This window comes from Ailuropoda melanoleuca, chromosome 16, assembly GCF_002007445.2.
Source record: "Ailuropoda melanoleuca isolate Jingjing chromosome 16, ASM200744v2, whole genome shotgun sequence".
In the NCBI taxonomy this organism is placed as follows: domain Eukaryota; kingdom Metazoa; phylum Chordata; class Mammalia; order Carnivora; family Ursidae; genus Ailuropoda; species Ailuropoda melanoleuca.
Window position 1 is genome coordinate 34,633,897 of NC_048233.1, and position 15,457 is coordinate 34,649,353.

The following is a 15,457-nucleotide window of genomic DNA, read 5'->3' on the forward strand; positions in this document are numbered from 1 at the left end:
GAAATAGAATACTTGAATAGCACTATAAATCAAATAGACCTCACAGAGTCTATACAACACTCCACCCAACAAAAGCAGAATACACATTCTTCTAAGCTGCACATGAATAATTCTGTAGGATAGATCATATGTTGGTCCATTAAGAAGGGTGTTAGTTTCCTGTGGCTGGTGTAACAAATTGACACAATCTTGATGACGTAAAACAAGTATCTACTCCATAGTCTTCTCTGATTCCCCAGATATAAAAAGGTAGCCTCTCCTCTGTGTTCTCATAATACCCCATTAACAATTAAAAATGTTATTTATAAACTTGTAATTTTTAAAAAGTTATATAGTGCACTGCTCTTGCTTCCCCTATATTAACTTATTTAATCCTCATAACAAGCCTATGAATTTGATAATATCATTATCAATATTTTACCAACGAGGAACTTGAAGTGAAGTAACTTCCCCAAGGTTATGCAGCTAAGAAAGCACAGGGCTTGGATTTTTAACTCAGGCATCTGACATCAGCCTGTAATCTTTACCACTATACTCTACATCATCATATAATCATCTTTTCTATCATTGTTGAGAGCTAACTGCTGCGCCAAGCATTGTGTTATGAGCATGATCTCATTTAATAATTCGATAAAGGTAGATTCTATCTTTTCATTATTGAGGAAATTGATGCCCCCCAAAGGTTAAGTAACTTCTTCCTAATGTTCATTGTATTAAATTGCAATTGTCCACTCCTCCCTACATACGTGCCTTTGCGATATGGCTTTGTAATTTTTCTCATCAGCAGGTACAGTCTATTTCCCAAGCTCTTAGATCTAGGATGGCCTTGTAACTTGCTTTACGCTATAGAATGCACCAAAAGTGATATTGTAGCTCCTAGCCTGGGCCTTAAGCGTCCTTGGGAACTACTGTCTCTCGCAACACTGCCACTGCCATGAGAACAAGCCAGGGCTAACACGCTGCTGCTGAGAGACCATGCAGAGCAGAGAGACAAGTCATCTCAGATAACATCGTCCTAGACCAGCCAACCTGTCAGGTGACCACAGATACATGACGATATGAGAGGTCAACCAACTGTAGACTTGTGGGAAATGATTGCTGTTGTTTTAAACCTGTAAATACTGCGGGTAGTTTATGGTATGGTAGAATACATAACCAGTTCAGTCCTTTAGCCAGTAAGTGGCAGCATCACACACACATACACACAAAGATATGACCCATGTTGTTTCATTCATAGTTTGGTAATCGGAAACTAAGAAATACAATTTAACCTGCATTCATAGCTTGCCTTTTCCCTTTAAGCATCCAGTAACTGCAGCCTGTCTGAATCCTAGCAAATGCTGATGGCAGTAGAGCAGCACTGGCAGATGAATAGAGGGGGGTCTTGGTCTTTCCAGAACAGTCTGCTGAATAAAGATCCCCACTGGAAGATACTTGCCACTACTAGTCTTTTGTGGTAGAAACCAGGGTCCAGAGGACAAGAGGCTCTGTCAGTGCCAGTGATGTCTGCTCTGGCCAGAAACGCAGCGCTGAAGGCCGGAGCCTCTGTGCTACACCTACCACTGCTGGGATATTCTCCTTTCCCCACTGTTCTTCAAGGAAAGGTAAAAATCTCTCATTCTTTTATTCATTCAACAAAGTATCCACGATGTCTTAGACACTGTTCTAGGTGCTGAGGATGCAGCAGTGAATAAAACCAAGTCCCTTCCCCCCTTGAGCTTGTATTGTAGTGGAGGAGACAAACACTATGCATAGATGGACAATTCCTGAGTGCTTTGAGGAAAAATAAAGCAGGATTAAGGTGAGAGGGACAGGACATACAATCAGATTTGGATGTCAGGGAAGACTTCTCTAAGGAGATGACACTTGAGAGGAGACCTGAGTTAAGCGAAGGAGGAAGACATGTAAATACTGGATTAGCAATCCAGTGTGGGAACAGTATGTTCAGTGCTCCTGAGGCAGCAGCATTCTTTGTCCATCAGAGGTACAGCAAGCAGCTAATGAACTGTTGCCAACTGACAGAGGTGGAGAGGGCCATGACCAAGTCATGCAGAAGCTAATGGGCAACAAACAGTAAGACCTAGATTTTATTCCGTAGGATGTTACCTCGATTGATAACTACTATATACCAGCACATGGTACTAAAGAAATTTCTTGACTGAAAGGGGAGAAAAAAAATTTGTATCAGGAGGCAAACTGTACCCAGTCATGGCAACACAAGACTCATTCATGAAACTATGTAATTCCTGGGTCCACCTGTTTTACCAAAATCTCTGTATATAAAGCCCCAGAACCAGTACTTTCTAAAAAAGAACCTCTCATCCTTATAATGTATGGCCGTGTATGCAAAGGATATATACCAAACTACAGTATGTGTCTCAAGGACATTATAGTTCTGAGTAGAAATACCTTAAGGAATTTTAACTCTATTTCAGTTCCTAAAATCAGCCCTTTTAAGGACAACTCTCCATCTTTTGTAATTTAGCCTTAGAAAAAGATCAGTTTAGTAGTGAATTGTACACAGGAGTACATTCAGTATTTGTTGGATGGGTGGCAAGTATCTGAAGAGTTTGGCATCAAGTGTGTTGGTCATCCTGTCGTACAGGGGGGCTTTTATCACAGGACTGTGGAACTCATGGCATTTTCATTATTGCTGCAGCAGTAGGACAGTTCTAATCTAAATTAAGCACAACTTGCCTAGGTTACAAAATATTTAAAATCCTTGATTTAAATAGGTGAATTAACAAATGCATAGATCAATGGGATTTCTAGTCCATTACTAGATATTGCATTATGCAGAATTATCCAAACATTTTTTTAAAAAAACCTTATGCTAGAAAACAACTTAGTACACAATTTAAAGAGAAAAAAATTTATTGCAATATAAAATGCACTTATAAAATGTCCACAGAAGGCATGTAATTCCTCACTGCTATATAAATTTACCTGGAATACTTTGATCACCTTCTTGTTATGACGATGTCACCTAAAACATACTGTAAACAATGAGTTATACTCTATAACAAATGCATCACTGATTTTCAGCAATCTTGGTTTAATAATAATTAGTTTAAGACTATATAATCACATCTATATTCTGGAATGTCCATTTACTTTCCTGTAGTGTAGTAGAATTTAGACTATAATTGCACATGAATGGTACAGAAAAACATTCACCACCGAATTATTTTATACCTTCATGACAGGTTTTACATTCTTTCTGATTGAAAGCTGAAGCTGTATGTGTGTCTGCAACACAACTAGGATTCTCAATGCAGTAATTTATGTATATATGTGTCTCTGTGGGAACCCATGGAAGGACTTAAAGTGTATCTTTAGTAAACAAGTGCAACATTACTGCCAATTACTTTGCATGTTTAAATATTATAGTCTGATTATTTGTAAACAAACAAAATCCCACACAAATACTCTTAACTCTAGGAAAAAAAATCCTGTCAACCCATAATTATTCTAATATGCTTTACTTGAACACACATTGAATTTCTGAAAGGTGCATATAGTACCTTAGATAATAAGGTATAAAAATGTGTTTCATATTTTATACTACGAAATGTGCATTTCTAATGTTTTATGCAGCATAAAGTTTAGATCAAGAAATTCTAAATCCTGGATCCCCATAGTTCATTTAGAAAACTCCTCAAAGTTATGGCTCTTGCAGCAGGTTTATCAGATTCAACATGACAAAGTGTTCTATCTCCTTCTCTATTTCAAGTATCCAAAAAAAAAAAAAAAAAAAAAAAGAGGCTCAAAATTTCTGTAGGTTGTAACTGAAAATGCAAAGCTTTACACAGTTAAATGTGCTTTAAAATAAGATATAAATTGAAACAAGTTTCTTAAGTATTCAATTTGTGTTAGGCTGATAAGTATTAGGACTTTAAATGATTTTATTAAATCGGAGTATTTCCTTAAAAATAATAAAGGACACAATTTGCCTACAAATATATGGTTCTGGGGTTCTGGAGAAAAATCAGTCCTGATGTTTAAGACTTTTTCAACATTGTTTGACTTTAGTTTTGTTTTCTTTTTAATGATGTTAATTTAATATTCAATCTGAACATAAATATTTTAGCCTCAAACTACTTATAATGAAATGACTTACTTCCAAAAAGGAAACTTTAAAGCACTAGAAAGAGAATTTACTAAAGCTGTTTAAATAGGTCTTTCGATGTCATTAGAAATCCTGCAGTATAGAAAATATCTGGTACCTTTAAGGTTTCAGAATAAACTGATCTTCTGAAATTTTAATGCCATTTAAAAAAACCAAAAAAGTCAAATAGAAAAGACTGCTGCAATAAAGCACTGTTTCTGAAAGTTGCAGACGTGATCCCATCATCTGAGAGCTAAGCACTGCTTCTCAGAGTCAGCAACTTTTCACCATTACCTAGGCACACTAAGTTCTCAGCTGAGAAGATAATCTAACCTGGTCCTTAACATATTCATTAAGTAGTATGAATATTTTAAGGTCTTTCTCCCTTCAAGAAAAAAACTTGATGTCTCACTAAAGAGTAGTAAGGAGTGTAGCTTACTTTGAGACATTAGACTTTCTGGAATTGGCCCAACTGTATAAAATTTTAAGAACTATGTGAAAGTATGGAATCATTACTCTGTGAAAACAGTGTGACAAAATTAAACATCACTACGTCGAACCCTTTTCTAGCTTTAACTCAAAAATAGAAATCATGAGTCTTCCATAACCTTAATTTTAAAAACACACAGAAGTGAAAAGTGCTATTTTTCAAAAAGTACAATTTTTCCCCTACTATGTATCAACATGGAATGATTTCAGTTCTCCTGTACTAAAAGCTGGACTTTAAAAAACTAGTATTGTAATTCTTAATATAATGATTTTAATCAGCAGTGGCTTCACTTTCAGCTGGACCCCTAATAAGTCTTCGAATTCCTCTTTTTCCTGCAGGACCTTTTGGTTTTGCAAAGCTTTGCTTATGTGCATGCTGCTTTGGGTGTACTTCTTCGTAAAGGAAGTCTGCTGTCAACTCATCCCCATCGTCTATCTCGATCTGTAAGAGATGGAATCAGTAAAGTGTGATCCTATATGAAATAGACAACATTCAAAACCTAATACAAGCAAGGAGCCAGTTTTCAGGTGTGAGTGCTCACAAATAAATACATAATACCCATTCCAGCAGGAGAGTATCAAGGACCATATGTAAATAGTTTCACTTTCACATTTGTTTTTCGGGCGGGGGGGTGCATTGCCTGAATACATAAGCAGCAATAATCATTTTCTATTTGGTTCTCTCTTTCTTCTCCTATTTAACTAATGTGTAAGAAGCCACCACTATACTCTCAGGTGGTTCTGCTTTGGTACACTACACATATTCAAGAAACATGTCATTGACCCCTTTGTTACCTGAGTCACTTCAAATCACTCTAGAACAGGGCCAAATTTAGCCCTAATTAAGAGTGTGTTTTACATTTTTAAAGAGTTATAAACATAAAATAATAAACAAGAATATGTAACAAAGACGACATGTGGCCTGGTGAAGCCTAGAATATTTACTATCAGGTCTTCTAGTACAAAAAGTCAGCCAGTCCCTCCTATACCTTATGAACTTAAAAAGCTTGAAGGGTTCAGTATCTAATACACTGGTAGTTTTAGGGACCTGTGTTTTAATGAGTTGAAGGGCTCAAGAATAAACCATATCTTTTCCCATGCCTCATCTGCATTTAAGAAAATAAATTTAATAAAATTGGTAACTTAGCTCCCAAAATTCAAATGTTTATGCCCATTCCCTCCTTTCTTAACAACTAGATTCTCAACCATCCCATGATTCAGTTATAAATGGAGACCGTAGTTCCTTATTAATAGCAAGTGCTGAGACAATCACAAGTATGTAGCTCTAACAGCACTGCCTGCAGAACTTTCTGCAATATGGAAATGTTCTCTAAATTCTGCACTGTCCAATACAGACAGCAGCCACTAGCCACAAGTAGCTAATGAGCACCTGAAATGTGGCTAGTGCGATTAAGAAACTGAATTTTAAATTTTACTTAATTTTAATTTATATTTCAATTTCAATAGCCATATGTAGCTTATGGCTACATATTAGAGAGTACAGATCTATAAGGAGTAATGATAGATCATCCTCAAGCACTTAGAGTAGAGGAGACCCTAAGGATTTATGATGAGAACAAGAAAAAATACTTTATACACAATGAACCAATGGAAAAGACAATAAAGAACTAATAAAAACTGCAATTTTAAAAGAGATAGGCAATTTTACCTTTCTAATGACATCCATTTGTAGTTGTCTTTCTACAATTTCTAGCAGAGGGCTCTTGCAGCTAGAATACAGCATCCGTTCTCTTATACTGCATGTGTATCCAGGCATTGAATAAATAAAAACTGTTAAGTTAAAATAATAAATACAATTAGCAATATATCAATTAAAGTAAATACTAAGCCTCACAGAACTGTAACTAAGTCCTCTGGGCAAGAAGTGAGAATACAGTGCTAAAATATCAATAAGCCAACTGAAAGTAATATGTTAAAACAAAACATTATATACCTATGGACTCCAAATAGTCTCCTTCATGGGAATGTTTATACAGGAAGAAATGGTAACGTGCTGAATCCTTGGGAATCCTCTTTGGCAAATCTTTTAGTTCTGTATTTGTTGTGCTGGCCAAAATTATAATTTCATTTTTTATATCTATTTCCTGTCAATAAGAAATACATTCATTAAAACAGATACAGAGCATTAAAACAGATACAAAACAATAAAAAAAACTAGGAGACAAAAAAAACTAGGAGACAAGGAGAAACTTAGTTTGACTTTTCACAATGAACATATTGTCTCGTAGTTTTAAGAAAATCAATTAAAAAAATCAGGAAACAAAACGATTTTAAATCCATTAAAAATGAACTTTGTATGAGCCATGAGCAACCAAAAACAGCAGACATTTGAGAATAATCATATGTCTCTTACCAATTGCACATAGTTGAGCTGTCTGTTACTTAATTGTTCCAAAGCCTGCAAAGCTTCTCGAGAAATAGGAAATGCTACTCCTTGCAGTGTTTGATGTTTAGTGTCCACACCCACGTCAGTTTGTACCTAAGTATAACAGATTTAATTTACTGAAGTTTTAGCATTTAGCAGTGTCATACAGCAAAGATAAGAAAACCCAATCTCTATCAAGTGTCATTCCACCCTTGCCCATTTTAATATAACTAAAATTAACACTTAGAATACTATGATCTAAAAAGCAAGTAATTTTTCTCATTTGTTCATATTCTGCTAGCATTCTGTCAACATGCAAAGTGCATGACGTATCTTTATGAAATGGTGGGAGTGAACATTTGAGTGAGTATGCAGTGTTAGTGGGGCTTTGGGGGGAGGTTGTTTATATGTTTGGTTTGGCACATTTGCAATGAACTATGTAAGTTCTTTCAAGTGTCCTCAGATTACTCCTTTAATGACAAAATTTTACTTGATAAAATTTATGAACAGTGTGATATATATACAATATGTATCAAACTTTACTTTGTTCTGTTAGACATAAAATGCAACACAAACACCATGCATTGAATCGAAAGGAGTATGGACAGTATACAAAGACACAACACAGCTCAACAAATTATACTACTGCAGAAGTTCCAGACTTTGAGCTTTCATTACAAAGAAAGTGGGTGCGCAAATACTAGAGGAGAATACTTAAGAAAGCTTTCAATGCACGTGTTTTAAGACTTTTATACTCAAATGATAGCTAGTAAGGGGTCTCATTTGCAGTGTTGCAACAGAGAGTCAATAGAAATTTTTACTCAAAAAAAAAACGAATGGAGATTCTACAGCATAAATGATATTGGATAATGAAAACATCATAGAACATATGCAAATGCATACCCCAATACGATCCTCTGGGTTCTGATTGCAAGGAATAAAACAAACTATCAAACTTGTAAAAAAAAAAAAAAATCACATAAAAATCTTTACTCAAATAATTTGAGTTAAAATAACATAAAGATAGATCCTTGCTATCAGGTTAATATTAAATAATACTCAATCACTTTCCAGACTGATTCCTATTAGTCGGTTACTCAGACTAGTGAACAGTGGATTCTGCTACTTGTTCTTTCCTATAAAATCCCAGTAAAGATACTGTAGTTATTCTAACTTGTAATTAGAACAGCTGCAGCAAACACATTAGAAATATGATAAACTATAATATGGATGAAATTTATTGACTCTAATATAACTGAGCTAAACAAATACTGAAAAAACCATCTCCCGTATGTACATATGTATCCAAGTAGTGTTCACAGAAGTTAATTTATAGAGCTTCTAGAAATACTAAATATGTTATAGCATTTATATTTTACTCTCTTTAGTTACCAAACAAAATTATGTAATAAAACAACAGACTGTAACAAAACAGACCTCCTTCGGCAACCTCATTAGATAGAATTCTTTGCCCTAAATGGGCAACACACATTTTTCCCATTTATTTAATATTCAAAGTACAAAGTTAAAAAAAAGTTGTACCTCCAACAGGAAGATTAACTATTTTGTCACATACATTAAAAATATAGGAGGAAGCTACTTATGAAATTGATACAAATTTTAATTACTTTTAACTTTTTGCCTGAAAGTACACTGAGCACATAGTCTTTTCTCTAAACTATACAGAGTAAACACAAGCTACCTAACTTACTTATTCTCTAGTTACCTCTACATCTATTGATTAAAAATATTTTTTCAAACACTTAAAATCTTGCAAGAGTATCAAAACTGTAATTTACCTCATTAATTTTAATCTGCCGTAATTCTTCCTCAGCCGCAGTCAATGGGGCAGGAGAAGATTGTGACACCAAGTATTTTTTATACCCATGTAATGATACATCTTCCTGTAAACACAGAAATGGATTATTACTAGTTATTCCCTAGAAAACCTCCATGAAGTCGCTTTAGGAAAAACAAAATTATTAATTTAACAGAAAATATTCTGATTGAAAAATAGTATCAAGAATTTTACTATTTCTTATTTTTCAAAAATCCTCTATAATATAGGTTTCAAAAAATTTTAATGGGAAGTATTTACTCCTCATTTCCTAAAGTTTTCCTAAAATTACTAAATGGGTGTGAGTGTGATGGTAGTGATGCCAGTCACATGATGAACTTGGTCACGTTCAAGTCCACAGGACAATTATAATTAACTTTCTGGAGAAGTCTGCCCCGTAATTATTCAATAATCAACACATTCAGATTCTGAATTCTCTATAATAATGATTTATATAATTTCTCTATAGTTATTCATAGAAAATGACTGTAGCTCTTATCTAAAAGAATAAAATATTCCAAAGAGGTCTACTTTTTCATCAAAATTTTGTGATTTGCAAGAATGAGAACAGAAAGAATTGAGAAACCAGGCCACCTCATAATTAACGGTGAACAAGCAAAATATTCCCATCCAGTCTTGGTCCTTACCATATAAATTTTATGACAAATTCTTAATCATAATTTAACTAATTAAATGTCCAAAATATCTAAAAATTATCCTCTCTTTCAAGTAGTCTCTCATTTTCCTGATCCTGTTTCCCTATCCTTAAAGTGAAAAGATTGAACTAAATGAGGTTTAAACTAGATGATATCTAAGGTATAATGTTGTTTCTAAAAACTAACAAAGGATATTCCAACATATTTTAAAAGGGTAGGTACATGTTTTAGTTAACTTGCTTATCATATGAAATAGAATAATATTTTCTCTTATTATGTTTACAGATTCATTAGTCTGATTTCATATCAATTATCCATTACCCAGGAGTTCTTAGACTGGTTTAACTGCAACATGTGGAATCCACATACATAAAAATACAAGTTTTCTACCTTTACTGTTCCAAATACTTCATCTTTAATGTGGCCACCTCCAAATTCCTTTTTCAGAGTTGCTCTTGTTGCTGCATACAACATTTTTTGACGAACCTAGTAAGTTGTGAAAGTTTACTTAGTTTATAGATGAAAGCTATCATTACAAAAGAAAGTATTTTCTGAATGTATTAAAATCTTCAAGCATATTAAACATAAACTGTGATAAAGCTGAAGTCCATGGGCTCTACTAGGCTTAAGTATATGTGCACAAATAGCCATCATAACACTTCATCTGTTAAGACAGATTTCAATATGTCATATTTTACAAAAAGTGGGAAACTAAATTTTAAAAAATTTTCACTTTTCAAAGTATACAATGAGTTCAAGAATTAAAAAGAAAAAGACTACTTAAAATACTACTTTAAGATATGAGGAAGAAACATCACTTGAAATGAAGTAACCCGGATACTGATATTTTACTCAAAGCAAATCTAGATCAGATGTTACTAATTAAACTGTTTAAGAATCAAATGTTCATGGCATACCTATGGCATATACCATTCTATGAGGAATACAAAGATGAAAACCACTACAATATAAACTATTATTAAAGAATCTAATAACAACTGTTGAAAACTACTAAAGGTAACCGCCAACCAAGAGAAATAGTTTTACAATACTGCATCATCAAATCCAGCAGTTTGAACCAGCTGGCTAACTTTCCTAAAAGAAATATTTGTGTGTATGCCTATCATTTGAATGGTAGCTATTCAGAAAATTTACTATAACATTCAATTAGGTCTCAGAGTTATTCAAAGTATTACTCTCAGAGCATAGTCATTTATATATAATTGCCAAAGATATTTAAATTTAAAATCAGTAATAATTCTGTTGATTTCAACGGCAAGATTTCTGAATCTAAGTATGTTACTCCTGATTCTACATTACCAATATAAAGATTTTCTTCATGATCATTCCCTTCCATGGGAAATAACAATTGCTTCTTAACTTCCTCTTGGCCTAGGAATATTTCAGAAAAAAAATTTTCTAGCATTTAAGTTAAACAAATTACAAAAAATTACTTACATGAGAATGATCTGGAGACCAGGCGATGAATATCCATTCATATCCCTGGGCATTCTGAGAATCTAACCTGAATAATATATAGCATGGTTGTTTGTCCTCCAGTAGGGGTAAAACAAAGGAATCATAATCCTTATCCCAGGAACCTGAAGGCTGACTACATGATCCAATCACAAGTTTCTCTGAAGAACAATTTTTAAAAGACACATGAATTGTTTTAAATACCAAATGATAATGAAGAAAAGAATAAACTAATAATACAGTCATCTCCTATTATTACTATTCACATCAAGATGTTAAAAGGCGGGGTGCCTGGGTGGCTCAGTCAGTTAAGCGTCTGCCTTGGGTTCAGGTCATGATCCCAGGGTCCTGGGCACAACATCGGGCTCCCCGCTCAACGGAGAGTCTGCTTCTCCCTCTGCCCCTCCCTCCCACTTGTGTTCTCTCTCAAATAAATAAATAAATAAACAAAACCTTTAGAAAAAAAAACAGATATGAAGATTTTATGACTAGCACGGTTAATTTAAAAAACACAAGAAAGGAACACATGGATACAATTTTATTTATATTTAAATAGTTGAGCTGGATGATTGAAGAATGGGTGATTCTAGTCTATTTCCAAAATGTTTATGCTATAAGTAATCAACAAAATCTGTATTAAATAAGTGTATTAAATAAGTGTATTATTGTTCAAAGGTAGAATTTCTGATACACTGAATTGTGGAATAAGAAATATTAAATAAAACCAGGTTTAGCATTTACTTGGCCATAATGCTCCAAATTAAAAATTTTGTCCAGAAGCATACATTGGTACATTTAGCAGAATCAAGTAAAACTGTGAATGTTCTTTGCATAGAAAACTCTCTTACACATATGTTCACTGCACTATATGAGAACAGTGGAAGCTGCAAGTAGCCTAAGTGTTCATCAGTAAGAGAATGATCACATAATATGTGGCATAGTTATATGATGAATTCATATTTAAAAATAGTGAGCTACCAAAACTAATTACAAAAATAATGTTTACAGAAAAAATGATGCAGAATAAGACATCAGTTTACATGAACTTAAAAGCTCAAAACAGCACTAGAAGCTATCTAGGGATATATATAAAAACTGCAGAAATATAAAAATTCCTAATATAGTTGCCTCAGGAAAAGGTCAGGAAGTAAAAACTGTTTAAAGGGGATGCCCTTATATCACAAAAACTATTAAGTTTGAAAAAAGCTGAAGCAAATATAAAACATTAGCGGTTATTAAGAGAAGATGGAAGTATTTGTTATATTATTTATTCTTTGTAATTTACTTATTTAAAAATTTTTCTTAAAACAAAAAGTAAGATCAGAAAATAATGATTTAGGAAAGAGTGTCATTTTCCTTCTGTAGTGATCCCTGTTAGACAAACTTTTCCATATTAGTTACTTAACCGGTCAGAAGTGATGACCTTTCAAATTTAGCTCAATATTCCTAAAATACGCTGCTTTACAGTATATGTTTATTCCTATTAAGTGTGGTAATATATATTTACAACAACTGCATATTTTTCAAACCACTCTGGTATTTTTAATATGTAAGTAGAAAATGGGAAGCAAATTAAATTTACTTCCAGTTTATAAAAAAACAAGTTATTTTTCCAAAGCAAAATACTTCCAGTTATTTAAGAAATTAAACCAATGGAATATTTTCAGATATTCATTTGTGAGAATATTAATCGTCCAAATTTAAACATCGCCAAATTAAAAGATTCTCCCACCCAGTTTCCCTGCTACAAAATTATTTCGAAAGGACCAATTTATAGTTTGTTACATTCTTAGAACATTGTCCCAAAACAAGAAAGGGGGAAATCATTTCTTCAGCACAGATTGCAATCAAGTAGAGAAAATGGGGAGTTTGAAATCCTTTGTTTTTACTTCAAAACTAACTTTACTAACAATTCTCAAGTGCTTTTGGGTGGGAGGGGTGGAGAATCACCACCAGTTTACTGATTTCCATTCCAGAGATGGAAGCACTGACATTAGAAATGGGTTGTGGTACAGAAACTGAGACACAAAAAGTAAAAGAGGAAGAAGTCACACCAAAAAAACATCTTTCTGTTTCCCTGATAGTCAACTACAGAATTCAGAGGGTAGGCAGCGGCCAATGGGACATGACCATATGGACAGGATCCACGTTACCTAAAGGCAAGTTTTGGACTTGCTTCACATTAATTAATAGTTCCAATCACTGACAATGACTTAGAAATTTTAAAATATAACACTCAATAATCTAAGGACAAACAATATTTAAAAATGTATAACTAACCATTTTCAATAGATATTTTTAGAAGTCTGTATTTTCCATTTCTTGCTCTGGCAAAGATATCTTTAACATCTTCACTTGCTGTGGAAAAAGATAAAGACAAGTAAACCCATTTTTTATACTTGTGTGTTAATACTTTCAAATGCTAATAAAATATATAATAATATATAATATATATATAAATATATAAAAATATATAATAAAGGAATTTATTATAAAGAAAAATCTTGAGTATGTAGCATCCCCTTACTATCAGTAATTTAAACTATAAAACTTAAAGGTATAACAAAGTGGACACTATATACAGCTAAGAAATATTAATATAGCTTAAAAGTACATTAATACTAATTCTAATCTGCTTTAGCTAGATAATTCCAAAGCAGAAATAACCCTGGGGGTGAAAATATTAAAGTTATTCAAATCCAATAATGAACAAATTATGATTTTAAAAAACACATCTATTGCTTGGTTGAAAATTGTTGGAAAACTTTCATTCTCTTCCAGTCCAATTTCAATTATAATTTTCAATTATAATAAAGATTCATTTTTATATTTTCACACTAAAAACAACAATATAATATCAGATATCCCATCCCGATTAAACAAAAAGTCAATAAAATGCGTTCAAGCTTGTACTTCTGGTAATATTTTTCTAACTCGTATTTCTCAAAAAGCTAGAATTACGTTCACTAAGCAAATATATATGTAATAACCCTCCTGTTTCTATTAAAGCTTCAATTTCATTCTGATTTCATTCTTGGGTTGTATACTGAGAGCAAGAACCACTATTTAATTAGTGATTGCTATGAGGCTCAAACATGAAAATCCATAATTACATATTTAAATGTCAAACTAACTCGGACAAACCAGTGCTTTTCGGTTTGAGAGTATTTTGCTTTTGTTTGTGTGCGCAGGGAGAGGTGTGGGGTGGTCAAAGACTCATACGAACAGAACACAAGTCAATGTTCTTCTGGGAAAAAGATTCGTTGTCTATTAACAGGAAGAGCGTGGGTTTATATTAGCACTCGTTAAGTGATCGCGAGTAACCCCGGGATATATTATTTGATTCTGATGAGGTGAGCGCTTCCAGACTGCCCATTTTCAAACCAGGAAATAATGGAGGTCAGATATAATTGCACATTGAACTGCCTTCACGGGATGATTGAATACAGCCACAAAGACCAGACTTTTCAGTTCCCTGGGGAGTACCTAAGAAAAAGATCATAACATCCCATACTCAGAATTTCTCAGAACATAAATTCATGTTTCCATTTTGGAAGAAAACGCGGAAGAATTTGGGAAGCACCTTTACGGGGAATGAAAAAGATTCCACTATCTTTCGTTTTATAATCAAAATCCTGTAACAATCTCCTTTGCATAGTGAAAAGGAAAATTCGCCCGTCTCTCTACAGCAAGAAGAGCCCCAGTCGCCTCCACTCTTTCAGGTCTCCCCTACCGGATAAAAAGGGGGAAAGTCGGGCTACCATCAGGGACAGTGGAAGGCACGCCCCCTTCACCCAGGCCTCTTCGGAAACCAATTTCCTTCGCTTCTGCGAATTTCGGGTCAGTCTGTAACGTGGCGGCGGCCGGGCTGGGAGGGATGCAGGCCGGGAGCGCCCGGGACCAGAAAGCTCGGAGAGCGCAGAGGCCGGGCCGGCAGCGCGAGACGGGATCCCTTCCTCCGGGCCCGATTCCAGCACTGCTAGTTCCGCAGCCCGCCCGGCTCGCCCGGGCCCTCCCGGGAGCCCCTTCCCCACGCGCCGCTCCCGGCGCCGTTACCTTGGATGCCGGTCTGATGGGACATGGCGGCGGCCGCGGGCTCCCGGCTCCGGCGTTAAATGCTGAGAGCGGCCCCGGCCGGCGCCTCCAGGAAGTGGCAGCTTCTCCGCCGGCCGCCGCGCGTCATCGGCCTGCGACCCGCGGCCGCCCCGCCCCGCCCCCGCCCGCCTCCGCCTCCCACCCCGGCGCTCATCAGCCAGCAGGGCTGCGAATCCGCTCGCCCGGCGCTTTCCTCCCCCTCTCTGCCGGGGGTCACTGCCCCGGCACTTGCCGCCGCTGCCCCGGCCCCACCACCGTGAAACTCCGCGGAACCGGCAGGATGGCTTTGCCCTTTGGTGTCTGCTCCCCAGCGACCCTGCCGACATCGCCATTCGCTGGTTCAGCAAAAAGATGCTCAAAAATGGAAATGACCGTATTACTGAACATGTATTTTCAATCTTAAAAAGATG

At 35.3% G+C, this 15,457-nt stretch overlaps 1 protein-coding gene across 1 annotated transcript; it reads right to left on the bottom strand.

The window, feature by feature from the left end:
• Nucleotides 1-2,856: 2,856 nt before the first annotated feature.
• TWF1 (twinfilin actin binding protein 1) lies at nt 2,857-15,153 on the bottom strand. The gene is made up of 9 exons (XM_034645405.1): nt 15,009-15,153; nt 13,233-13,310; nt 10,935-11,113; nt 9,867-9,962; nt 8,783-8,887; nt 6,972-7,097; nt 6,552-6,702; nt 6,267-6,388; nt 2,857-5,039 (listed from the first exon to the last, which is right to left on the bottom strand). The coding sequence occupies exons 1-9, from the start codon at nt 15,031-15,033 to the stop codon at nt 4,869-4,871; spliced, it is 1,053 nt and encodes a 350-aa protein (XP_034501296.1). The 5' UTR covers nt 15,034-15,153; the 3' UTR covers nt 2,857-4,868.
• Between the last annotated feature and the right edge of the window lie 304 nt (nt 15,154-15,457).